We start from the raw sequence: 26,701 nt of genomic DNA on the forward strand, positions 1-26,701 counted from the left end.
TGGGATAATCCAATGGTTTACCAGCAAAGCTCCCAGAACACCCACACTGTAAAAAGCTTGAGTCAGGCTTCAGAGGGGGTGAATGAAGAGGGTGGAAAGATACCGTGAAGAAGAAAGAAAAGACACATAAAGTTGTTTTTACACGTTGACAAAGCAGGTTCTGAGTTTTGTCCCTATCAGATGGTGACTTTGTGTTTTTAATCTCTAACCTGAACACGTAAAAGAGAATCATTCAGGTGTTTACAGCCTCAGTAAGTGAATACTCGTTTGATAGACTTGCTGCAACTTGCGCAACTCCCCCGCCCCCTTTCTCCAAAACACACTCTTTAATCTCACACACATACACACACATGCCCTGGTGAGCAGATGAAATGTGACAGATAAGTACATTTACTTGCAGGTGCTTTAGCAGGGTCTGTGCATCTTAAAGAACAGCACCGGACAGATATTCATCTCACTCTCTCCTGCTGCTTCAACACTGTTCTTTATCTGTGCCTGTGGACGCTTTCTCTGCGGCTGGCCTGGTGATGCTCTGCGTGGTAATATAAAATGACACAAGTCTTAATTCAACACCCTGTCACTCTAATTTCCAGACTTATTAACAAGCCAAAGATGGCAGTAGCCCCTCTGTGACCTTATCACTGCACACGCTGTTCTGTGATTTGGTCACGTAGTGCTGACTCTGCCAAGTTTTGGGGAAGAGCTCAAAGGTTCATTTTACGACATTTTTTCTGACACGTTTTCCAGGTGTGGGTGGTTTCTCTAAAGGTGCTATTACAGATACGTGCAGGCTGCCAAGAATAATAAAATGTTTGCCTGCATAGCTCCGTAGACTTCTCTTCTTCTCTGTACATTATGATTAATGTCCCAGCTTGTCAGAATAGGGCAGCAGACATTTTTCACACCGAGTGAAAGAAAGGTGTGGAACTAACATGGCTGCCTTATTTCAAATCTGGGTCAAGTAAGTAACAACATTGTGGACACTGCTGATTGCAGCTCGGCTATTGAAGAATAAGGGGACTGTGCAGCCCCTCTGGTTCTGCAGAAAGTCCCGCCTGGCTGTCTGCTTTGATCGACTAGTAAACGTCAGTGTCAAATGTCGCAAAAGTAACAAATCTAGTGACAATCCTCTCTGACCAATCAGTCGTCTGCAGTGTTTGACTCACCTCTTAAGCATAGGCTCAGCTTGCAAGGAACTTTTACTAGCTTCTATCCACAACTCTCACCAATGGTAAACCATGCAACTTCCGAGCAAGTCAGGTCAAGTCAAGCTGAGCCATAACATGTAGTGGGAAAGAGTCATAACATTAAGTGCTGAGGCCGTTGTTAGGTATAAGTTCACACAGCCTCAGAGCCTTTTAACAGAAGGTTTTGTTGAATGGCACCTTTGTGGTATTCTGAACGAGTTTGTTGACCTTATGTGACACAAATCTTGTTTACTTTAGCGGCCTATCTCTCCGACTGAAGCAGTTAAGATCACTCCCAAATTAGCCTGCTTACTAACATGTCATTAGCTGTGTCTCAATTCGGGGGCTGCTTCCTGCGTAGGTCATTCGTAGCTTGTGTAGACCACTAAGGCCGGACTGAAATAAATGAGACGGCCTTGTCTACGTAGGACTTCCTGTTTGCATCACCAGCTGTTTCCGCCCTTAACCTTGCGTCACCAAACACTTCTCCTGTCGCATAGCAACAAGTAGCTAGCGGGCTAACTAGCTACCATAACGTCACGTTACTTAACCTATTATTTTAAAGCTAATTTGTTTCAGGGTCTCTTTTGTTTCTTTAACAATTCTATCGCTAGCTATTTGAATAAGTTGAAACCAAAAACTTTTACATTTAAAAGTGTACTCCTCGGTCGTTTAAGAGTACGCTATCTTGTTTGAATTGGCGGCAATGAATCTCTGGATACATTGAGCCGTGAATGATTTACCCAATGGATGCGGAATGGGACAGCCTTCGACGCACCGCTGTGATACAATCGGCCTTCAAACACGTCCTTCGAAGGATGCAGCCCCTGATTTGGGACACAGCAATATTTCACGACTTGCTAGCTTAATAACAGTATGCTAATGTTTGCAGGCAGGTGTTACCCAGGAACATGTTGTCACTAGGGGCGGCTGTGGCTCGGTCGTCTTTCAATCAGAAGGTCGGACGTTCGATCCCCAGCTCCCTCAGGCTACATGTCGAAGTGTCCTTGGGCAAGACACTGAACCCCAAATTGCTCCCGGTGTATAGCCAACGGGTATGAATGTGATATCTGATTGACAGTTGGGCACTTGACGTAGCCGCTTCTGCCATCAGTGTGTGAATGGGTGAATGTGATATGTAGTGTAAAAGCAGTTTTGAGTGGTCGCAAAGACTTGAAAAGCGCTATATAAGTACAGTCCATTTACTAGCACATTTTCATTAACAGTAATCGCTTTTGCCTCTTTAAAACTGATTCCTGTGGTGATAAAGATAATATACCGAATCCAACATGAAAAGCCTGCAAGGTAACAAGACACTGTAAGTCTTTAAACAAATGAAGTTACCTTTTTGAATTCTTAGTTCACTACAATTTCACATACTGGCCAACATTTGACAGACCAGCCAGCTTCTGATTGCTTTTCTTGCTTCTTCAGTGGTTTAATATGACTTAAAACATGAAAGACATAAAACGCATGGTGTTTTCCATCACAGAGGAAAAGGAGATTTATTACATTATCCAGTTGCAATTTACTTGACAGAATATTCCCCGGCACACGAAAAAAGAAAATATGTAAAATTCATTATTCTAATGGCGCACAGTTTGTTACCTCGAGGCGACAGACTTATTGTGTTTGGACTGCAAGAAAACAATCAATGTTCTATATTTTCTTTAATCATTTCTAGACTTCATCAAATAATATAAAACATCTTCCTTGTGGACTTGTCAAAATTGTTTCCTTATGTATCCCCGTCCACGTTCTTTCTTTCTAATAATGTCTAATGAATGAGTCCCACTCGTCTATTTCTCCTTAATAATAATGTCTCCTGATGAAACACAGGTGGCGGTGCAGATGAAGCCATAAAAAGAGGTTGTCATGTCATCTCTGGAGGTTAACTGGAAACACAGCAGCCATTCACTGCAGGGAAATCTTAGAAGCCATTATATAATAAAGCAATGAATAAAAGTCTCAGCAGCATCGCGCTCTCTCCTGCCGTCTCCCTGGCTCTCTCCTTGTCTGTGCTGTTGATTTTAAAGCTCGGCTGAAACTCAGCGAAGGAGAACGGTGAAAAGTCCCTGTATGTGCTTTCTTCTCTCATTAAGCTGTTTTGTTTATCCACCGTTCGAATGTCTGTATCTACTCATAAAGGAATAAGGAAAAGTAGTCCCTTCCTGTCAGCACTTCCATTCCTCACATTTCTACAATCCCCTTCTCCCTCTTTGCTTTTGCTAGCCTGCCTTTTAAGTCACTTTTCAAAGCAATATTTGCCATTAACCAGCTGTCAATGTAAGGGTGCTCGGCACATGGATTAGACTTTGATGGCTTTTCCCGACTGCAGAGGCTGCTCTGCGAAAGCGTCAAAAACTTTTCTTTTCTTTTTTTCAATCCCACTCGGAGAAATTTCGGCTTCTTCTCTGTCATTTAATTCCGCTTTCAAATGAAGCATTACCCGGACACTCCGTCAGACTTTAATGCATCGGAGAGAGAGCAAATGTACTCGCTAAAGCCCACAAAGAAGCCCTCTAAGCACCTTTCCATGACTGAGGCTTGTAAATGTAATTGCTGGTTTCACCTCCGGGCTTTTAAGAAAAGAGGACAGGAAGGAGAAGAGATGGACGATTTTCAGTCTAATCACTATCCTTAAATTTCTAAGGAGATGCTGCAGAGAAATGGACCAGATCGCTCTCTCCATGTTAGCATGTACCATGTGTGTGTGTGTGTGTGCGTGCGTCAGTGTGGTTCTTTTGTGTTGCCGCTTCCAAGCACATTTTAATCTACTCTCATATTAAGCAATTTACTTTCATCTTCCTCCATCTAGATGGCTGACCTTGTTCCACTTACACTTAACCAAGAGATGTTTAGTTTAGCATCTGCTTCCTCTGTCCCTTGTGAAGTGGAATAAACACACACATGCACAGACACACACACAGACACGTCTGCATGACAACAAACGCATGCTTTTTGTCTGGGAACAGTCGGTGCTGGTAATGAGTCTAAGTGTGGCCAGGCGGACGGAGCAGTGAATGAAACAGCTACAGAATCACTGGCTGTGTTTGATTTGCCTCCACTAATTCAAAGAGACCATCTGATAAATTGAGAGGATGGGATGTACATCAGAATAGCAAGAGGCGCCTCTTTGTTGTTCCTCATTCCCAACCAAATCACACCCCAACCCCCGTTAGAACACCCAGAGGGGAGAATGTTTCCCTTGTGAGTGTGTGTGTGTGTGAGAGAGGGAGAGGGAGAGAGACAGAGCCGGGTTGCTAGGAGGTGTGAGTTTTCAGGAGGTCCTGCTGAAAGCAAATGAAGGAGCACTTGTGTCAACATTCTGACGGCAGCGATGAGCCACAAAGCCTCCTGGCCAAACAGCCAAAGGGCTCCATAACCTCGCTGCAAAAGAGCAGGAGGCGAACTCTCAGAGCCCTCCTGCTCGTCTCCTTTGTGTGCAGACCGGGGAGATGAAACCCGTCCTCCTTTCAATCCAGATATTTGACTTTGAAAAGTTTCCTTTCCAGGATGTTAACACTCAAAATGTCGACGACGTGTGCACAAATGGTGAAAAGTTGTTCTCGATGTGATGATGCTTTTGACATCTTTGCCGTATTTGATAGATCGCTGCAAGGAGGCGCGCAGGAAGAGCGAGAGAAGGGACGACACGCAACGAAAGTCCCTGGTGGGCTTCAGACGGAGACGTTGCTGTTACGTGGTGAGCGTTTTAAGACCTCAAAGCCACCGTGACATCCCGTGTTTGTGACTTGTTTTGTTTGTGACAATTTTGACCCGTACATCTGCATTCCTGTTGTCGTATTTTATCACCAAATCCTGTTTTCACAATATTTTTTCTGCTTTTTTCTGTATTTGTGTGAACTTGACATTAAAGCTTTAGAGACATAACTAACGAGCAATTTCTTTTACATTCTGCTAAATGGAAACACTTAAAAGTGATTGTCCTTCATCTAGCCATCACTCCCTTTTTCCTTTGTTGTTGGCAGCTAATCTTATCACAAGCCCATCTGTGCATAACACCGTGCACTGGATGTTTACGCTGCACGCAACTGAACGTATGCTTGTGTGTGTGTGTTCGTTCTTCCACGGCTCGTTGGTGGCTCAGATCTCATGCCGTGAGCAGTAGTTTGTCCAGATGTTTGGTGTCTACAGGAACATTCTACTTTGGAAACTTTCCCACATGCTATCTGGTGTGGTTGACTCCGCGCTGGCCCCAAACTTCAAAACAACCCAGCTCTAAAAATAGTCTGAGGCTCTTAATCATTCTGCAGACTCTCGCTGTCTCTGATAGTCAAATCACAGGGCTCAGCGAGGACACACACAGCATTTCCCCCAGACAAGTCACGTCGCAGGGACAGAAAACATCTCACGGCTCTTAAGGCTGGATTCACAAGACAGTAAGCGACTGATTTTTAAACCCTCGCAGCTTCCTGTCATGCTCTCTCGCACCAGAAACATATGACAAATCTATAAGGAAGCCGAGATTAAAACAACCCCAAAGACACCGCTCTTTCTGTGCAGTAATGTTTTATTTCAACTATACATGCCGTGTTAAAAAAATCAACAAAAAATATCATGAAACAAAGACCATCATTATTATTTACACATTCACAGTACAACTTTACAACATATCTACACGCTCAAATACTCTGGAGATCATATATACAGCTGGCCTCGCATCGCCATGTTGCACAGTATTTAAATCAAAATTACATGACGAAATCCGGTTCATCTGCACGCACACCGACCGAGCTCGGACTGAAATATAAAGGCTTCAATTTGGATTGCAACAGAAAGACCCAGTTCATATTGCAATGTACAAGGCAGTTGAGCAGTGTGTGTTGAGTGTATGTTTGTGATGTCATGTGTCGAGTAGAAAAGAGAGCCCAAACACTGGTTAGATGACAGGCAGAGAGTCTTTACATACAATCATCACTTGTAAACAAAATGTGGCTTTGGGCTAAACAGGCAACTGACACTCGGATAGGATTGCAAATGCCTCCCATATAATGAACCCAATGCTAAGAGATGTGATCCCTCAGTCGTCGCTACTGGCCAATAGAAACAATTCCTGCCACTGCAATCCGGGGGAATTACAGATTCTGCGTGACCGCCGCCCATGCCAACAGACGGCTTTCACATGAACACTGTGTTAATACATTGGCTGTGGGCAGGATGTGCTGCGACGAGCCGACTGCTCCGCAGTACGAGGTCTAACCACCCTACATCCCACTGTCAAGAAAATACATTCACTGCATGGCACCTCTATGTGGTGGAGTAACACCTTTTCTTTCAACACCGACAGTAAAAGCGAACGTTGATTCGCACCCAAAATGTTTGTTGACTATCCTTCTGTAAAAAGTGGAACAAGTGGAATGTTTGAGTTCTTTCCACGTAGCTTCTGTTGGGTTAGGTAGTGACTCTTCAACACATCCTGCTGATTTTGAAATTGCTCTTATAAAAAAATGTTTATATAGTATATGACAATAACATACAGAGGACCAATCGACATTGCCAATATTATATAATGTACTAGTTTATTTTGTGAATAAGGCACACAATGCACAGATTCAGGTTCACTTGCCTAAAAATATTTATACTCCTTATTTATAGTATTTAATTATGTACAGGATCTTGTCATTCCCAGCATGACTCATTTGGACACATTGGTAATCGTTGTGTTGATTGTACACTGGCCACTCGCAAAGGAAGCTGCACAGGGAGCACGGGCTGCAGATGACAGAGGTGTTACATCCATGTATTGTTCTAGGGTCAGTTTAATAAACCTCTAATAGGATTAATGCAGGAGGAAAATGCTAGTGTTCTTTTATTAGGGGGGACACGCAGGTTTAACAGAAGTGCCCTGAAATGTTGGATTCCTCTAAATGGGCTGAACCATTGGTTTTGCTTTAGTTTCATATGATACTTCTTTAAATAACACAGTCAAACATTATAAAGGCAAATAATTTTGTTCAGATTCGTTTATAGAATGAGATGAGAAATGTTTTTTCTTAATACCATTGCTACATAAAGAAAGAAGTCTCTTGAACCACCAGCATATTTCCTACAAAGGGGCAGCGGAGGTCAGAGGAGGTTTCAGTCCCGGAGAGAGGCATCCCCCCCACACATGATTCAGTCTTAACAGTGTGTTTGGTTGCTGAAAATTTAACATCTTGGCCTCGGTTTAAAATGTATCACACACACTCACATACAAGCAGATTTGCACACCCATATCAGGGGCTATTCCAGTCTGGTGTAGAAGAAAACGCATCGAGGACAAACTCCTATGTTCTAAAACCAATAGCAGCATATGTACTACATAGAATTTCCCAGTGAGTCCCAGTATACACCCAGCATGAATAACAGCCTAACCTTATTATAAAAGCTCAACAGAGTGACAAAAAGTACGTGTTAGGCTCGGTTTGGATGGTTTCAAATAAGAGCAAAGAAGAGATAGTATGTTTGAAATGGGAGACAGTGACTTAGGTCTTAGATAGGTCTTTAGGTGCATCCTCTGGCATGTCGTACCACTCTTGATAATCGAGTGTGAAGGCCTTACATGTGCCTACTGCCTTAACAAATATCTGCAATCCACACACCCACACACACACATTCATTTCACCCTCCGTTTGCTTGCTGCTTGATTCAGCTGTCATATGTTCCTTAAGCAACACGCACACTATGATTTTAGAGTTCCCTCTCCTCTGCCCCCAGCCATCTCACTAACAAAGGCATGGCCTACCTCTCCTCTTTGTTCAGTTCACATTAGTGGGAAGACAGTGCTCAAGGGCAGTGACAAATGAGACCCATTCTTCAAGTATTCCACTGTTTTGAACCTTGTAGGACACGCACAGACGCCGTATAGGCCCAGCTAGTGTCCTAAACCTCGTACCTAATGCAGGGACGGGTGACACCCAAGCCCAGATACAATGTGGAGCAGCGTATTCACCACTGCCCACTGTTCATATCCCGTGGCTACCGTGACAAGGGCGGGACATGGAGAGCAAAAAAGCCCCAAGGAGTATCTTTGGCCACATGTGTGATTTTCCCTTTTTAGCGTGAGTGAATGTGCATATCATTTAAAGGGGGAACACACCTCAAGTCGATACACAAACACACACCAGGCCCTACCCCATCCGTAGCCCCCCTCAAGCACTAAGGGCTCAAAGCTCTACAGTCAAGGCCAAGAGCTCACGCAGAAGTGTCCATGCTCTTCTAATAACTGTACTTGTTGACCACTCGCATCTGTGGAGTCTGTGGTGAAAACCCATTGGGTTTAGGGGGCACATCTGGCTTTAGCGATGGGGTCCGTTTAACTCCCGTGCGAGGGAGTGAGCAATGCCCGTTGTAGCTGCCCTGTCGGGATACGGAGGATGGGTGGGCTGAATGCATTCCTGCCCCCATCACTCCGCCATGGGAGTCCAGTCTGGAGGGGGGTGTTGGAGGCATGTAACCCCCTCTGTTCATACTGTGTTGGCGAGACACAGACACCCCCATTGTTACCCCATTTGGGGAGGTGGATAAGGAGTGCCTGTGAGAGGCACTCCGTTGGAGTTGATACCCCCCTCTATGCCTCTCCAGAGTGCCCCCCATGCTCAGGCTGCCCGTTGGTGTGGTGGGAGTGGAGGGGAGAGGCACGTCAACCCTCTTGGTGGGGCTGTGCCTCGGCAGGGAGGAGGAAGGGGAGTACAGGGAAGCCTCACGGCTGGGAACCTTGGGGGGTAGTTCAGTCAGTTCCTCCATCGGCTCAAGTGTGAGGTGTTGCCTTGGGCGGGGCCCTGACCCCTCTTGAAGAATGGCCTTGGGGGTGGCCACAGAGTCATTGAGGTGTTTTAAAAGGTCATTAAGAGTATTCCTTGCATCCACAGACCTCTTCTGTTCTTTCTTACTTCCCTTGGAATCTGGGTTCTTCAACTTCTTTTCAGACGAACGTGGCAACGAATCGTCCCCGTCATCAAAGTCAGGGTGGTCATGTGTGGCATTGGGTAGGACAACCGCACTTGGGATGTGGGAGTGTCCCAGGGCGAGGTGAGGGTGGAGGGAGGTGGTGTTTGGAGGAACAGGAGAAGGAAGGAACTGAGGACTCTTGGCTGAGTTGGACTCCTTGCGAGGCCCACTGGCCTTCCCATGAGCCCTCTCCCACTGATTCTTGATGGGCTGCAGGCCTTTCTGCTGAAGCACAGGAGTTGACTCGGGTGTAGGCAGGGCTGCCAGCTCAGGGGGCTGGCAACCGTCCCGCAGGATCATGGTCTTGGTGTCACCGTTGGGAGAATTCAGGTCTTTACTGTTGCTCAGCAGATTGGTGTACAGCTTGGGCGAATCAATGTTGGTCTGGTACTCCTGTGAATGTGACAACACGATCAGTTAGAGAAGGCAAGTTTCACATCTTTTTAAGACTTTGATGGAGCATTAGAGCTATTGTTATGGCCGTACCTTTACCGGGCTGTCAAAGAGGCCGTTGAGCTTGACAAAGCTTCCAGTGGAGTCAGAGCAGGATGGTGCCGACTCTGCATCCTTGTGGACACGCCTTGGCTTACGGAGGAATGAGTCTCGATAGCAGAAAACAATAAGCCCAGCCAGGAGGGCACCCATGAGAAAAGCAGCAAACACACAGGTGATGAGGATGTTCATGTGGACCATCTGGTTGGTCTCACCTGCTTGGATATCCCACACACCTACAAAACATTGAAGAAATGGTTTAAAACCCTGGTAGAGAGTCAAAATGCTCAGTGAAGCGTCCCTCCCCATTCAACAGCAGAAAATGTGCATGTTTGTGTTTGAGCACAGTCATGCATGAGATTCTGCCTCTAAACCTTTCCCCATAAACCAACCACAAACAGATTCCATAAATATCGACACATTGCTATTCCTTTTATAAACCCAGATGAAGAAGAAATATGGTGAACGTTGGCAGAAGCTGTTAGGTACCCACTTCCATTTCACCATCTATAAAGAGCAGTGGTATGTTAGTTCAGAAGGGAAGACTATAAGTGTTGCCTTGATCCACGTTCCACTAGAAGGTTTTTGTCATGCGTTTAAACGGTACATACGGGTTAGGAGAGAATTCATATCTGAAATAGAGAGCCCAATCGATCTAAGAGATTAACCAGCAGGAAGTTGTTCTGAGGAGAGAGAGGCAGTGCCCGCCTTTCAAGTGTTGAAATGGCGACAGCGCTGCTGAAAGTTTGTTAGTAACCACAGACATTGAAAGAGTTAGTCATCCACCGTGCGGCCACAAGAGCGTTGTGGCAGGGCAGGCCCAGTCAATGATCTACCAGCCAGGGTAAACTGTTACTAGAGCTAGAGTTAATAAATCTATACTGGCAGAGACAGAAGCTTAATCCAAACAAAAGATTTTGAAGAAACGATCAAAGAAAAGTGAGTGTGAGTTTTAATGATTAGAAAGCTGAATTAATAATTCAAAAGTAAGAAAGAGAGAACACAAGAAAATTACAATTTAAATAAAAGAAAACAATGGTAACATGAATAAAAATAAAGTGTGTTTAGCAACATAAATTATGTATCAAAATGTCAATTTGAAAAAGAAAGACTAAATTAAAGTCTGCCATGTTATTTAATACAAATCCTAAATAGCTGCCTTTGTGTGCACTATGTGTTTGCATATGTGAGCCTATGTGTGGATTTCCATTTGTGTGGCTTAGTGAGACTTGTTGGCAGCTATCAGATCAGGCTCAATGCAGCATGCTGGCTGCCTCCCTGTGGGCCTTACCCTCTTGGCCCCCTGGGAAAGAGTCTAAAGAATGGGAGGTGGCTGGGTCATCCTGCAGCACAAAGCCTGAGCCGTAGAGCTCTGGACCAGGCTCAGAGCTGGGGCTCTGAGTGGGTATGAGTACTGGGGGGTGTATGGGCCCACTGGGGTGGACAGTGACTGGCGTTGATGAAAACTCCATGTCTGTGGTGACAAACAAATTGTTAACAAACTGTGCAGACGTGGGTAAAGCAAACTGTTATTATCCCGGTTAGTAGGCATGAGCAATGGATATTTTTTAAGGGTTAGTGTTTAAAAAAAATGTAGATCAACCTCATTAAAGTTAACCTTCAACAAAATGTTGTGTTTTCACATTCACAGACCAATGAGAGTACATTTTAGTTTCTTGTTCAGAGAATTTGGAACAGGAAAAAAGAGCATACTGAGGTTCAAAAAGGAGTTGGTACACAACAGTAAGGATGCCAAGAGATGGAGGTGGGGCATGCAAGAGGGAGTATGGATCCGAACAGGAAGTGATGAGTGAAAAGGGGGAAGTGAATCTGTGCTCAGAAAGAGCACCGATGTCGCCCGGTGGATCTGTTGTTTTTTGTGGCGATGGAAAATGAAGCAGGTGATACAAGCATTCAGGAAGTGTTTGGTAAGAAAAGATGAATGGTGACAGTGGCGGAAAGACAAGGTTGGAGATGCTGAACTCAAGGAAAGAAACCATTTGAGTAAAAGATCAAACTAACCAGAGGTAGGGTCGCCAAATGATTTGTAATCTGGCGCTGATGTAGTGCCCAAAAACGCTAAAAGAATTCAAAAGGACAAGAAATCAGTATAAGGGAATTCAGAAAGAAAAATAAAGCCTAAAATCCCTGAGAGACACTAAGAGTGCAGTTTAGTTGGCTTATTAACAAAGATACAAAGCACTCGCTAGCAGTGTCCTTCTCTCGATGGAGTCACAGGAAGCCCTCTGGTTCTGATCAATACTGAGGTTCAGCCTGGGTCATGTTCAGCGGGTACAAATGAAGGGACAGACTTTTAAAGTAAAATCAGTAAGGGCACATTTTCTGCCCGGCGCGTATCTTAAGACCTCTACCATTTGCACCAGCTGAACATGACCCTGAATTGTACATGTCCATGTTTCGTAAGTTACAGGTGGCCATGTACTGTATGCAGATGTGTGTGTTAATACTGAACATAGACTTATGTAGGGGCAAGTTACTGGAGTGGTTACTGGTGTGAGTGTGCAGGCTTATGGTGTGTGTGGGGATGAGTTTCACTTGTGTGTCAGTGTATGTGTGTATCTGGGTGTGTTCGTATGCGTGTCTGAATTGATGGCATGGCATGGAGATGAGATTCGTACCATGACAGTCTCCAAGGTGGGCAGTGTTCCCAAATTCAACGTCCTGCTCATATCCAGTCCTAAAAATAGACGATATATATATATATAAATTAATCTGCAAGAATTCTTTATATTTTATTTTCTCATCTGTTATTTTTGTGTTGCAGCTGAGGGATTCAACTCACAAAACACCCGGCTGAATCCTCTCGCAGGCTCCATGAGGCCTCCAGCCACAGTAAGGATCCCTTGACGCGATGCAAGACCTGGTGTCGCACAAAAACAAACACACACCATCAGACCACTGGGTTTAATCATTCTGTGAAGTGCACAATAAACATTTGTGACTGTCTAAACATTAACCACGAATCACAAGGTGAGCCGTTATCGTTTCTTTTATGACATTTACTGAAAAACAAAACAATAAAGTCGCAAACCTGTGACCGGCTAAAGCACTTTTTAAACCTCCCACGTGGGCATCAGCGTGTCACTTACTTGTGGCAGGAGGAGTGCCTTTCACAGCGACTCAGGGGAATACGGATGACGCAGCTTGAAAAGGCGACATACAGGCTGTGTGCGTCTTTGTCCACGTGCAGCGAGAGGACACGCTTGTCATCCTCCCGGTTAGACAGGCACCTGGGAAAAGGGAAGCGAGAAACCCGATCAGAGGTTTATCAGATAAGTCTGTCTACTGTTTCAGTCTCGGTAGATTTAATCACTTGTTAGGTGGGGAAGACACACAAAGCTTTTTCCTCGCAGTTTAACAAGATTTTAACCTCTGACACACGGCGGCGTTTTTTGTTCGCATCCAAAAATAGGCACGGAAAAATATTCACACACATACTGTGCATGCACAGAGAGCAGACAGACCGGCACTGCCATCTGTGCCAGGAAGCTTCACTTAAAGAGTTGCTGACTCCTCGGCCAGAAAGCAGAAGGGGAAACAGAGAACAGAGGCAGACAGTGAGAGTGTGAAAAGCGCGTGTATTCCTACTTGGCCCTGTTGAAGACATCTATCTCCTCCAGAAGCAGGCTGTCATTCAGCGACACAGAGGAGGTCTTGGCCAAAACCTTGAGGACAACCCCTGACTCAGCGCCGATGAACACCACTGTGTGGTTCTTGTGAGGTCCTGCTTCATTGTCCACAGCCAGCGCTGTCAGCCTGTACCTTCACACACAGCAGAGGAGCATGTGTTACTCACAGCAGGGGTGCAAAACATTCAGAGGCCATTTTGAATACATAACTCACTCCCGTCTGTTGAGTTACAAAAGGTCAAACTGTTTATTTTTTATTACTTTACTGCATTACATCACTCTCCTGACTGTTTGCCCACACTGGACACAGTTACCTAATGTCAACATGTATATTCATGTGACAAAAGGGAATCAGATCTCCTTCTTTTTCTGTGCAGACTCGAGGTTTTCTGTTGCAAATTTTTATCATTAAATAATTTAAATGTCCTCATTTAAACAGGAAAATTCTTTGACAGCTACTTGTGATGAGATAGAATTGAATACTGATGCAAGAAAAGAAATGTAAACATATATTTTAAAATATAAGTAAAGTACCAAAAGTGAGTTATTTCATCTCTATGTGTGCTTCTGCGTTTACCTGACTCGGGTCTTCGTGAACCAAGGCTCGTCCCCAACAGAAGGCACGGCCGTGTCCATGAGCGGGTGGGACTTGATGAACTGCAGGGTATCGTCCGGGAACTCGATGGAGCTCTTAAAGGACGCAGCTGGACCGTGACCTGCACAGCACCCGGGCCTAGGATGGAGGGTGCACACACACAGAGGGCGAAAGGTCAAAGATCAACCTATACGATCAAACGCTGGGGAGTAATAATAACGTGCATTGAGACGGATGGAAAGTGCAGCGGGCGGATGGGGGGGGGGGGCAAGCAGGTGCTTATTAGGATCACAAAAAGGCCTCAGCTGGAAACATAAAATATACATATGCGTGGTTATCCTCCATCAATGATTCACCGGGGTAATGAGGTGCTTCGCGGACTTTGTGTTTTAGACAGAGGGCAGGCCTACAAATATATGTGCCAACTGTAAACAGGTTAAATATGCAGCACGTCTAATTATGCCAAATTAATAATTTAATCATCAGCAGATGGTGAATGTGTGTGCTGGGTCAGAGCTAATAACTTGGTCCCTTACTAGTGAAAAAGATTTCATTGGGTTTAACCTGGACAAAGAAGGGTTAAGAAAAGGGGACAGACTGACAGGTGGTAAACAGCTGCTGAATCGAGCGCCACCTGCTTTTTTGTGTTGCCTTCTTGGCTCCGTGTGCGTCGGAGGGTTTAGAATTTAGTGAGGGGAAGAAGAGTTCAGTCTTACCGAGGTTTAGGCAGCTTCTCCTCTGGAAATGGAGTCCACACAGAGTCAGGAGTTTTCTGCTCTTTGAAGCGGCCCCAGAAAACTTTCTCGATGTCAGCCATGGAGAAGGCACACACTGCTGACCCGGGGATACTGTGGAGAAAGAAAAATAGACATGTAAGATCCACGTTTGACTTGTAAATTTCTCCCTTCTGTCCACGACTGTTTAATTCAACGACTCACCTGTTCATCTGCGTGGTAAACACACCCACCACCGAGGGAACGCCGTTGATGTCGATGATGTCGGTGATGGACTGCAGCACGTCGAAGTAGAAGAAGGAGTCCCCCGGCACGGAGCAGTTCAGCCTCGCCTTCACGAAAGACGTCCAGTGCTTCTCCAGCACCCGCTGTGACCCGCCGACGTCGTTCTTACAGATCCGGGCCACACGAGAATACACAACCTGCGAGGAGGCGGGAGGGAGAGCGGGGCAGCTGAGTGAACGTCACTAAAAACACTTCAACAGGATGAATAATGCATCTGTCCATCCGGCGCTGCAACTTAAACACACACTCATCTTTGACTTTGTGTGTGGAGATATTCACCCTGACTGGGGCGAGCATGGCCGCCCTAATGCAGCACCACGCGATGTTTGATTGCACATATAACCCATGCTCCGAGTATAAATCAAGTGTGTGAAGCAGTTTACTTTGACAGTTTGAATAATTAACCAGTGCAAACCTCCATCAGAGGAAAGGTGTCACCCAAGCATTATTGGGGTTGAAATATTTATTGGCTGGTTGCTGATGGAGGATTCTGGCAAAGCAGCTCAGGACGGTCAAATCTGAACTTGGCTTCAAACACAGAACATCCTAATGCCCTCTGCGTGAGTGTGTGTGTCGTAGGGGGGGAGGCGGAATCTGAGCATGCAATCTCTGGAAGAGACAAATCCTCTCGCTGTGTAATGGTTTTACATTAGGAGAAAATTCCCAACAAACACAGGCAGTGGAAATGTCTCGTGTATTCTAATGCGATTCTGTCATCGCTTGAATGAGCCCCATTACCACTGAGGCCTTTTGAGGCATAAACGTGTGCACTAAGGGAGGGGCAACCCTTCTTTTTGGAGAGGGGTCCTGCATACTGCATCTGTGTAGAACATGTGAGGAGTCAGAAGCGGCAGGTGCGCTGTCTTACCTTTCCCAGATTGCTGTGCTCCACTGCGATCTCCCGGTAGAAAAAGTACACATAATTCCCGTACTCTGCTGCGTGCAGGAAATGAGGTTCTGAGGGAGAGACAGAGGAGGAGAGTTGAAGTGTATTTCTGCACCGTCACCACCACCGCGCATGTTGAATATTTCAGGGATTTGTACAAGGCTGTATATGACTGGGGGTGACCTAGATTGCCTGGGAGAGAGCAGGCCATATCCACATGGATCTTGGCAAGGCGGGAGAGCTCTCTATCACTCCCAAAAACAGCCCTGACAGGCACGTACATACATCCACCATGCAAAGGCACCATGGGCATTTAGCTAGCTGGCAGGTAGACAAGTGTATTTCCAGAGAGAAATAAAGATTGAGAGTTATGGAGGGCGCATTCGCTTACCTTTCAGCCATTTGGAGTCGTATTTGATGGTCCTCAAGGCCGATCCATCACCCATACTGCGATAGATGACAGAATCACTGGCCTGGAAGTCAGCTACAGTTGCAGAATACAGCTTCCCCTCTGAAAGGCACAAAAAAAGTACAGTCACCAAAAGCTAGGATGCACTGCTCTTCGATGCCTTGTTGTTTCTGTTCGTTTATAAGGCCTAATTGGCTGAGTTGTTATCGCTGCAGGCACAGTTTTACTCTGGCAAAGACACAGAGGTGATAATGAGAGCATATGAAGGCACACATTAGTTCTTCTTCAGCAGGACTAACTACGTGTGCGTGGGCGGCTGTGTGGTTGACCCTTACCAGCGAAAAGGGCCACGTTGGTTTGCTTGGAGTCAAATGGGCATCGTGCCAGTCCATTGATCTCCTCCCCATCAAACTCGAGGTTATCCAGCTGCAGGGAACACAGCGATCACCCACACATTAGAGGAGTTTTGTCAGGGGACACAGTGAAGGCGAGCACACACAGAAACACCAACTAGCTCGCGGATCAGTCAAATGAGTCGAGTCAAATTTATTTAAAAAAGGATGAAAATAAAGGGTGTGTTACCCAAATTAGTTTAAGGGCATTTACACGAAACAATGTCGTGTGTTTCTGTGTGTTTGCATATCTAAGCATGCCCACTTTGACTTGTTTAAGTGCCATGACAGTTTGCACACTGCATACTCACCCTGTAGTATCTGCACATGGGGTTGAAGCCATTGGTGCCACAGATGAACACCAGGTCGTCGTTTCTGGGGACCAGCACTTTGATGAAGTTGTGGCACTCGTCCTGATAACAGAAACACAACATCATTTTGAGAGGCAGGCAGCTAACAGTCTCACTCAGCGCGATTAAATATAAAACAAAGGGTGCAGAAAAGGTGAAAGACTTTTAATACGTACTCTGTGTTTTCCCCTGACAGCACACATGTCTCTGTCCACTTGTCCCGATCGCCATGTAAGTTTCTGTAAGAACAAACAAGAAACATTAGACACATAATACACACACACACACACACACACACAGTCCTTGCATTTTACACTCTCTCCTTTTACAGCCTGTCCGGTGTGTGATGAATGGCTCTGTATTTTTTGTGTGGAAGCCTTCTAGTGTTTGTGGAGAAGAGGAGCAGCTTGTGGCGAGAAGCTTACCCGGTACGGGATGATCTCATTCCTGTAGGATTCTCTCAGACTGACGAGGTACACCTGATCTCTGCGGACAGACAACAACACACAGCTCAGTGACGCAGCACAGCCAGGGATACATTTCTATAGCATGATCTCCAGCAGTTTTTCTACACTTTTAATGTGAATTAAAAGGTACAACTTTGATTCTCTCTGTTCTTTTCCCCATTTGTTGTTTTTTTCTTACATTTTTAGAAGACTCGCTCACACAATCAGCCACTTATTTCCCCAAATATTCTATTCATTTGCTGTTTTTAGGACACGTTTTGAAGTGTACTTTTCTGTAGAGGACCCTGTTTACTGTGAGCTGTGGCTTTAGCCTCTTCTTACAGTGTGAACGAGGCAACTTTGTAATTTAACATTGCTATTAGATGGTGAATTTTTACGCAACTTGCTGTTACATGAGAACCTGAATGTCCTCTCTATTTCACATGACATCCACATATTGTTTTGATTGTTCTCCTAAAAATGCAATGAAAATGTTGGATCTCCTCTGGTTTTATCGGCCCGCAGAGAGAAACCTTTAGCTTCGCTTTGAGTGAAAACATGTGAATATGGCAAACTAGCAAGAGGAGGATCCTCCTGTCAGCTGTGATACATGTGGTGGTGATTACAGCAGCTCCAGAGGTGGGAGTTTTATCCTGCAGATGTCCAGGTGATTTCCTGCTACAATATTAGTGCTGGCGGTCAGATTAATCCCACTGCCCATAAATACCAAAAAGACATGTAAAGATGCCAAGAAAGCCCTGACGGAGCGTCAGGCCGGCGTGATAGACGCCTTTCCGGGATCAATACAGGCCATATACATCTGATGTAGGCCGAGGAGCCACAGATCCAATAACACTAAGAGCTTTTCCCCCCTCTTACGCCACTGTTTACCTGCCAAGGAGTGAGCGAGTATATTGGTGTGGGGGATGTGTGAAAGAGAATAAGACAGATAGAGACCGTGTGCATGTGTGTGTTTACCTGCCAGCGATGAACAGCGTGTCCTGTATCTTGGTCATGAGCTGAAAGTCGAGGCGATGCTGTGACTCGTTGCCAGAGGGCCGGCCTCTGAACACAGGGTACCTCCGTGAAACTGTACAGAGAGCACACACGCACACGCGCTATTAATGGCAAACTCACGGCGGAAGCACAACACACGTTCGCACGGATAAAACCACCACTCTCCTCTTGCTATATTTAACTCCACTGTGCCTAATAGAAACAAATATGCTGCGTATGTGCTTTATATAAATCCTCCAGCAATTAAGGTAATGGTACAGTACAAATACCTTCTGTATAATAATGTCTGTCATTGTGTTGTGTGAGATAATGTCTGCCTGTGTCAGCACATCTCTGTTCTTCCTGTACATCACAGAGATGAAAATGAAATCCACTTAATGCTCCAGCTGACCATACAGCAGATTGATTTTATTACTGTGGATGTGGCATGCTAGAGTCTGAACTGCTGACACCACTAGAATGAAAACATTGCCTCTGTTTGTCTTCATTCCATGTGCGAGTAAAAAGTGCATTTCAAAGATAGAGGTTGACTTTTTTTTCACAGTGACGTTGCAGCGATTGTAATATCATCCCCCCCCTTGTCTCCGCCGAGTTCATTTGCATGCCCGTACTCACAGTGTGCGTCAACGACATCGAGGGGTACGGTGTCCTCTGGGAAGCTGACTGCGAGGAGAGTGCGTGAGGCTGTCAGCAGCAGCAGCAGCAGCTCACTGAGCAGAAGCACAGCTCTCTGGCCCATGGCTGCTCACAGACGACACTTCCTGTTTCACACTAGTGGAGATGTTACCTGGAAACAAACACAGAAGGAATGCGTTTGACGCTTGGCGTGCAGTACGTATCATGCTGTATTCAACCCACCGCTGCCAACTTTAGCCTTTGGATCTTTGCTTAAAAATGAACTCTATAATATATGTTTTTTTTTCCTTTTTTACCTCTGTTAGTAAAATACACACATAAGGCACACACATGTCCTCTCTGGCTTATTGATGACTGAGCTCTCAGTGGCAGTGCTTGGCGTTTCCCCTCCACCTCTCGCTGCATCTGCTGTCTAAGGAAGGTCAGCCAACTGACCGGCGGGGCGTCTCGCTGTGTGTTGGATGCAGCGGAAGTCCGCTCAGTTAGAAACGTGGCAGGCCTGCTGTCTCTGTACATCTGTGCTCTGATTGGTTAGCTCAACGCTCATCAGCACATTGCAACTTCATCACCATCACTGGTGTCGCCTCTGCTCTGACATTAACTGACTTCTATTAGCTCTGTTAGCCGTTCCCGCTCCTGCCTCCCTTGGTCTGCTGCGTTTTATTGCAGTGCAGTGATTCACTCGTCTCATGATGGTCTGCTCGTGTACAGTTGTTTTGACATTGTAGTAATTTTTTGTGTCTGATCGTTTGTGCACCATCTGATCGTAGACATGATACGCAGGAAACTGTTAGTAATAATTCATTGTGGGAGTGGCAGGAGTTTAGTGTGTATGTTAGTGCATGAAGGAGTTCTTCAGAGACAGACTGTGTCTGTGCATATTAATGATCGGTGTACATTCAAATATTTATAAGGCAAACAAATTATTCATGCGGGCAAAGCCTGAACGGATATAAACAATTTACCGGGAGACGTCACACAGGCAGAGGGATGGATTAGCTGGAAGCACACTGGGACGCACACACACACACACACAACACACACACATGGCTGCACATACAGAATCCCTCTTTCAAATGGTGTAATGCAAAGAGTGACGCATGTGCACACACACACACAAACACGCGCACACACACAGTATTGACTCATTTTTCAATTAGCCCCAAAGCACACCTGCTCCAGTGCTGTCTGTGTGCCCCGCCTGCCAAGCCATTAGTGCTGTGATTGATCCACACAGGAAGCATGGCAGATTAGCAGCAGGCAGGGGCGATCTATGGGCTTTAACATATCACTTTAGCCATGTGGGAACTTTGTAACTCACATGTGGTCGTTTTAGAAGAGAGTCCTGCTATTTAAATCTTTGTAAACGCTTTAGAATAAATAGGATTGCACAATACTATCGGCACGTTATCGGTGCCTGCAGATTATGACTTGAAGATGACATGGCATCAGCAGATATGTCATTTTTCTGCCGATATTTTCCCCTGATAAAACAACGCTTTAATTAAATGCTCGATGATTTACTAAAAAGATGTAATGCTACAACATTAACTTGGCGCAATTGTGCGCGTACACTGCCTGCACCACGCCTCTTCCGTCAAACATGAAGAAGGGTGCAAGATGTCTACGCTATGTCAGTTTTTTGCCACTACAATAAGAGTAGGCATGATTTCAATTCCACTTCGGGGGAGACTTAATGTTCTCTGCACTTAGGTGGAAAAAAACATGTGCCTAATATATCAGTATCGAAATTGGCAATCGGCAAAAAGGGTCGGAAAATATCGGCATGTCGGATATCGGCAAAAAACCCATTATCGTTCATCCCTAAAAATAAACTACACACGATTGTCAGGTAGGAAATACCACCGTTTGAGGTGTGACAGCAACAATCTACATCATCAGCATGTCGGCCTTTTGTCAGAGTATGTGGATTAAAACACGTACAGACCGGTTGCATTGCTTCAAATCCTCTTTGGTGTTTTAAAGCGCCTTTTTCCAGACAATAATAATCCAGCTCCTGCATGAGTATGTGTCAGTAAAAAAGATGGAAGTGTTGCTGATGCATCAGAGTAATGCTAACGTGTTTTAGTCATCAATAGTGCTTGATCCCGGCTATTCAGTCCTCTGTGGGATACTGAGGCTTCTCAAAGAGCAATGTCATTATGACTGAGTAATGCGAGCCCTGGACAAGACGACGTCTCATCTCAATCAGTCCACTTAATAGTTAAATTACAGCTTTGATGTATTGACTAAATAGAGACTTGGTGCGAAGGCCTTAAGGTTGCTTACAAACAGAAACGCTGCGGGAGCTGTCACTCTATCCTGGATCACTCTTGGCACAGATCTTTGCAGACCGGCCTCCACATCTTCACAAAATAACAACTGTCAGCAACTTAATCTAAACAAGAAGTGATGATAATGCTCTGCTCGGAGAGACAGCGGTGCTCCTTAAAAGCATCGCAGCTGTTTTCTTTTACTACCTGGTTGAGACGCCCTCGCACCAGTAAAGGTGCTGTATTAAAAGCCCGGCAATAAATCGCTGAGTGTGTAGGAGAAGCCTGGGACCGAAATAGATACCAGACGCACAACAATATAAAAAAAAAGAAGAGAAGCTATGAAAGGTAAATAAACCAAGCTGCACATTTCAATTCTATAGTGCTATCATACAGGCTGCAGGCTGGATTGGAGCCCAAACGTGGCTGCGTTCAGGTAAATCATTCCCCCTGGTTGTCAGAGAGTCCTGCTCTATATCCCCTCTTCTTAAGCACACACACACACACACGCTGCTTTTTTCCTGCCATTCTCCTTCACTTAACAATTCAGGAGAAAAACACTCCAACCAGACTCAGAAGCCCAGCTCTGATCTCCCATGATTCCTTGCATGGTAATAGCCACACTGCGCTGCGGAGGCGAAGGCTTTCCTACGAAACTTTTAATGTAAAACAGAAACAGAAGACATCCAGAGGTCAGCGATCTAAAATTACTTCTCAATCTCTGGTGAGCCCCAGCGTGTTTTCTATTGACTATTCCTTTGCGCTCTCTGGTTCCTGCCCTCCAGTGTGTGTGTGTGTGTGATTGTGTATGTGGTTGTGATTGTGTATGTGGTTGTGTGTGTGCATGCACATATAGGCCTCAACAAGCCTAGAGATGCTGGGCTTGTCACGCAACTCAGTGCCATTCAGCCTTGCCTCACTCTACCTCTGTTATTACAGGCTTTTCAATGTCCTACAACCACGCACTTTCCCCGCTGATGTTGTTGGCTCAGGCCCATGGTGTTAAACACGGGGGAGGGGGAGGGGGTCTGCTGGATTTCTGTTTCGACTGATGGTGGGGTGCAGGGGTCTGTAGCCCAATTCTGGTGGTTACAGCTGAAGATTTAGTGTCCCGAGCTCATAATGACAGATTAACACATATTTTACTCTTAGCTGTGCTTTTACTGGCTCATGTCCGATGTAACTTCTCCTCCACTGCCGCGCTGAATGGATGTGCTGTTGCACTGAGGTCCTATTGGGAGGAACACAGGCTAATAAAAAAGAAGGGCAAACAACAGCGGTGCGTGAGGTTTGGTAAGTCGTGTGTGAATGTGAAGGGTGGATGTAATCCCAGCACAACAATGGCTGCTGCTGGAGGCTGCTTGACTTGTCATTTTGCACCATACTGAGGTGTAAACGTAACAGCGCAGGAAATCAGATACGAAAGGAGTTCACTTTCAGACACTTCAGTCCATGCACTTTGTACATGTGTGTCTAAATGCGCAACTGTTTGTCCGAAACGGGCTTTCGCCTCTCAACTGTGGCTCTGAGAAAGTAATCAAGATGCAGCCGCACAGGAAAGTGAGTCAGCCAGATGATTAGAGCAGGCACACAGGCCCAGAAATGATTACTACTCCGTTTCCCACTCCAGTAATAACCGCTGCCCCTGACCGTGTGCTATTTACCTACGGATCACTTCTGAGGGGCCTGGTTGGACTTGTTGCTTCAGAGATTTGGCAGGAGGAGAGCCCTGTGCCACCCTAAACCGTGCTTCCCTCCCTTTCGTGTCTACCTTGGCGAGAGGAGGAGGAGGAGGAGTGAAACAGGAGAAAGGCTGTTCTCAGCAGTAGTTCTGCTATAGAGCAGCAACAAAGAGGGGCTGAGCTGCAGGTGTGACCGTGCAACAAAAGGGGCTTTGGGCAAGTCAACACAATAGAGCCCCACCCCCGGTTAGTGGACCTTAGTTGGCTTAGGTTGTTCTGGGGCTCCTAAAAGGGGGTTCAAAGCAAACTGTATAAACAACTTGACTCCGAATGCTACACACGAGGTTCAACTTTTATCACTCGGCCAATTTAGCCTTGAACAGCCTGATTTCCGAGCAGCAGTTTAGGGTAACCATAAGGCTGTAGGCTTTAATGGCGGCTGTTCCGGGGTTACGGCCGGCTGTAGAGGAGGTTAACGGTGATCGTTCTGGTCGCTGAGTTGTGACCCCGTGGCCAGTGAGGCGGGTGAGACACAGCAGCCAGCTGTGCTGTCAACGAACCCATGGATGGTTCTGATGTTTGACCCGGCCAGAGGTGCCAACACCGAGTTTGTAGTTTCAGCGACTAAACTAATCTATGAAAGAGCTCAGGCTCTCCAGATTAACCGGGAAGTGTTCACATCTGCTTTATTTTTGTTGTCTTTATTTCTGTGAACTGGTTTAACAATAGCACCAATTAAATTTGGACAAGTGCGATTAAATGAGTTTCCTTTTTTAGATTTAATTTAGCACAGCCGCTCTACAGCGACAACTTTGGAATAAGTCCTAGATTGCTTATTTTATTCATCTCCCTTTGCCCATTTCCTTAATTTGGCCAAATTCACTGAAATGAGACACAATTATCTAAACCTCTCACACTTTCACGCCTCCTTTTGTAGCAAATGAACCAAACTTATCCTCTCTCTTTCTCTATTCTTCTTCTCTTTCGTTCCCTTCATTCGCTGGTCATTTTTCAAGTTTTGCTTGTGCATCTTCCTCCTCTTTTCGCGCACACAATCCCCTTGCAGCAGCCCGGGCTCTGACGCTTGCATTGTGTTGACCGGGGCGTAAAGGCATTCAGGTTCCATCCGTGGTAAATCTTTTCAGAGCCCTTTAGCCCACATGTAGGACTCGTACAAAAGACAACAAAGACGCGGGGGACAGCGGTGGAGTGACAACAGTGATGGGGCTGCGTTTAACTGCCTCCACAGCTTCTAATGCATGCACGGGGCTGGGCTCTCGTGCAGCTCTGCCTCCGGAAAGGATACGAGGATATTATTATCCATTATAAGACTCTCATAATAAAATTGTGAGTACATTAAATATATTAAAGGCACCAGGGAGTGAGCAGTAAACAACATTCAAGTCAAATTGGGCGTGCTGGCTCGTCTTTAATTGTTTAATACTGTGTTTGCCAGCATGGTCCGTCCGATCATGTGCACGTTAGCTTTGTTCTAAGTTGATTTTAGCGACGTAGAAACGTTAGAAAACACTTACAATTACGCTTTAAACGATTTAACACAACTCGGAACAGTAGGCAGTAGATGATATTAGGTATTGTGGCTGAAACTGTATCACATATAAGGGTGCCTTTCTCCATGAAAGGGTTGTTAAAGACCAACACTGGCGTGGCTCTGATTTTACATCCCTGTTTTATTAGCATATTGGTGTATTTTATTTTGAAATACGTACTTAATTCCCTTGTATAGATTGTATTCACAAAGTAGCTCTCCGGGCTGAATAGGAGCACATATTGACGTGCCCTTTATTAACTAGAATGTGCAGCTTCCTAATAAAACACACACCTACAAATAGATAGAAATGCTCTTTATCAATAATTAAAAATCACCGGAACACCTACCTTAAGTGTCCGAATTCACTCATGAATGGGGCAATCCGACTGAATGTTATATTCCTTTGGTAATCCATCAAAGAGAAAACACCCAGCATGTAATATTCCTGTAATTTAAAGCTCCATCCGGACCCCACTTTTCTCTTTTCATCCACTTGCGCACAGATTTCAGCTCCGCTCGCCACAAACGAGCATTCTGCCTGCCTGCTCTGTCTCCGTCCCCGGGCCCCTGCGTTCTGATGACTGATCTTCAAAGCTGTGCCACGACCACACAGCCCCCTCCCTCATACAGTGATACACCAGCCCCTTCCACTACTATTAACTTTGCAAAGCAGAGGGAAAAGGCACAAACATTAACGACGCGCGATCCGTACTCCGCCGCGCTCATGTTAAATCATTGATTTAACGCTGATTTAACATAATAGAGGGCGTGTGGAGGGACGGGGAGCATGATATGGCACGTATCCACCTGAACGCGACATGACTATATACACTAAACTCTTTACAGGGCTTGTTTATCCTGACAGAATAGTAAAATCATACTCTCAACTTTCGGTTTGATAGGCTACGTGGTGTAATGGTGCAACTATAGAGCTCATAACATATCGTAGATCTACCTGACAGCTTCAATAGGACGGCAGATTGCCTCACAAAGAAAGAGTAAACACTTTAGATGTGGTTTGGTACACCTTTTTCTGAGCGCTGGAGAGACGCTTCGGTGCAAGACGGTCATAGAAATGTTGCCAGCGCTAAAGGCAATGAATGAACAGTCAAACGGATTGAAGCATGAGTAAAAATAGTCCGGACCTGAACTATTTCTGTCCTGCAACCATCAGTTTTGCAGAGCAGCATAGCGCCGTGGTCAGAGGAAATATTTAGTATCCCAGCAAAGACTTCTCCTCTCTAGTTTTCCCCTCGACTTTCACTGCGTAATGCTGCGCAACAAAGTACATCCACGTATCGGCAAAGAAACTCACCTCATCTGAATTGCTTATTTTGTATCCTTTTTGCGTTGCTGTAATCCAAAAAGAAGATATTGTGCGCGTCGTAGTGAATCAACTTCTCCTGGCTGAGAGAAAAACAAACTAACGCACGGCAAATGGTGTAATTCGACCCGTGCTAAGTCAATCCATCCACAGAGAGAGACCCGCAGCCTACCAATAAGCAGCGCTCTCTCTCCAGTCCCTCCCCCCACCATCCATCTCTCCTCAGTTTGGTTTGGGCTTCGGCTCTGCTCTGCTCTGGCTTCCTTCCTTTCTTTCCAAGAGCAAGGAGAGGAGAAAAAAAGCGACCCCCTCCCTCCCAGTTCTCCTCCTGTGTGACCCCGTATTGCCCCCCCCTCCTTCTGTTAAACCCCATCCCCCAACTCCAAGTCAGCAAAGTGCCTAGTAAAAATCATTTCAGCTGGGTTGTGACTGCTTAGTAAAAACAGAGCTTTAGAAATGTCTGGATTTAAGAGGGAGACGGAATGAGCACTAACCTCCTTCTTCAGCACAACATCATGCTTCTGCTTTGTCTATTAAAAATGGAGAAAAGATGATATAGAGGGTGTAAAAGAGTAGAGAAAAAGTTTTGAATTTAGCCTAATAGCTGCACAAACAAATACATTTAACAAATTCTCAAGCAAACATTAAAATATACATGACTCCAAACATTACAGGGCAGTAAAAACTCGATATATTAAACTATCCTCACCCAGTACTTTGTTTGAGCTTGCGTCATACATAGGCATTAAGCATTCTACGTGTGTGCAAACACCGGCGCAGGGACATGTTTTCGTATGCATGCGAACTCAAAGTCGTCATCGAACGTGTCAGGTCATTC

The 26,701-nt window shown here is 45.4% G+C and overlaps 1 protein-coding gene across 2 annotated transcripts; it reads right to left on the reverse strand.

The window, feature by feature from the left end:
- Positions 1–5,703: 5,703 nt before the first annotated feature.
- On the reverse strand, positions 5,704–25,938 carry sema6d (semaphorin 6D). 2 transcript variants are annotated; one of them, XM_069680942.1, is made up of 20 exons: positions 25,855–25,938; positions 19,012–19,183; positions 18,358–18,469; positions 17,359–17,419; positions 17,110–17,172; positions 16,895–16,996; positions 16,527–16,617; positions 16,174–16,293; positions 15,765–15,853; positions 14,816–15,033; positions 14,594–14,725; positions 13,860–14,015; positions 13,242–13,415; positions 12,743–12,883; positions 12,436–12,513; positions 12,272–12,330; positions 11,655–11,711; positions 10,924–11,106; positions 9,627–9,868; positions 5,704–9,533 (listed from the first exon to the last, which is right to left on the reverse strand). In XM_069680942.1, the coding sequence occupies exons 2-20, from the start codon at positions 19,133–19,135 to the stop codon at positions 8,409–8,411; spliced, it is 3,327 nt and encodes a 1,108-aa protein (XP_069537043.1). In that variant the 5' UTR covers positions 19,136–19,183; positions 25,855–25,938; the 3' UTR covers positions 5,704–8,408. The 2 variants fall into 2 exon arrangements, with proteins under 2 accessions (XP_069537043.1, XP_069537106.1); XM_069681005.1 differs by lacking the exon at positions 25,855–25,938 and adding an exon at positions 24,887–24,918.
- Between the last annotated feature and the right edge of the window lie 763 nt (positions 25,939–26,701).

Source organism: Semicossyphus pulcher, unplaced genomic scaffold, assembly GCF_022749685.1.
Source record: "Semicossyphus pulcher isolate SPU_LCO1_2020_fin unplaced genomic scaffold, fSemPul1.0.p SCAF_1, whole genome shotgun sequence".
NCBI lineage: Eukaryota > Metazoa > Chordata > Actinopteri > Labriformes > Labridae > Semicossyphus > Semicossyphus pulcher.

Excerpts from the sequence above, each read along its gene's own strand:
- sema6d (XM_069680942.1), bottom strand. The coding sequence starts at position 19,135 with ATGGGCCAGAGAGCTGTGCTTCTGCTCAGTGAGCTGCTGCTGCTGCTG. Across the intron at positions 15,034-15,764 it reads AGCACAGCAATCTGGGAAAG|GTTGTGTATTCTCGTGTGGC; the intron begins GTAAGACAGCGC and ends GCCTCCTCGCAG. Across the intron at positions 14,726-14,815 it reads TTTACCACGCAGATGAACAG|TATCCCCGGGTCAGCAGTGT; the intron begins GTGAGTCGTTGA and ends CTTTCTCCACAG.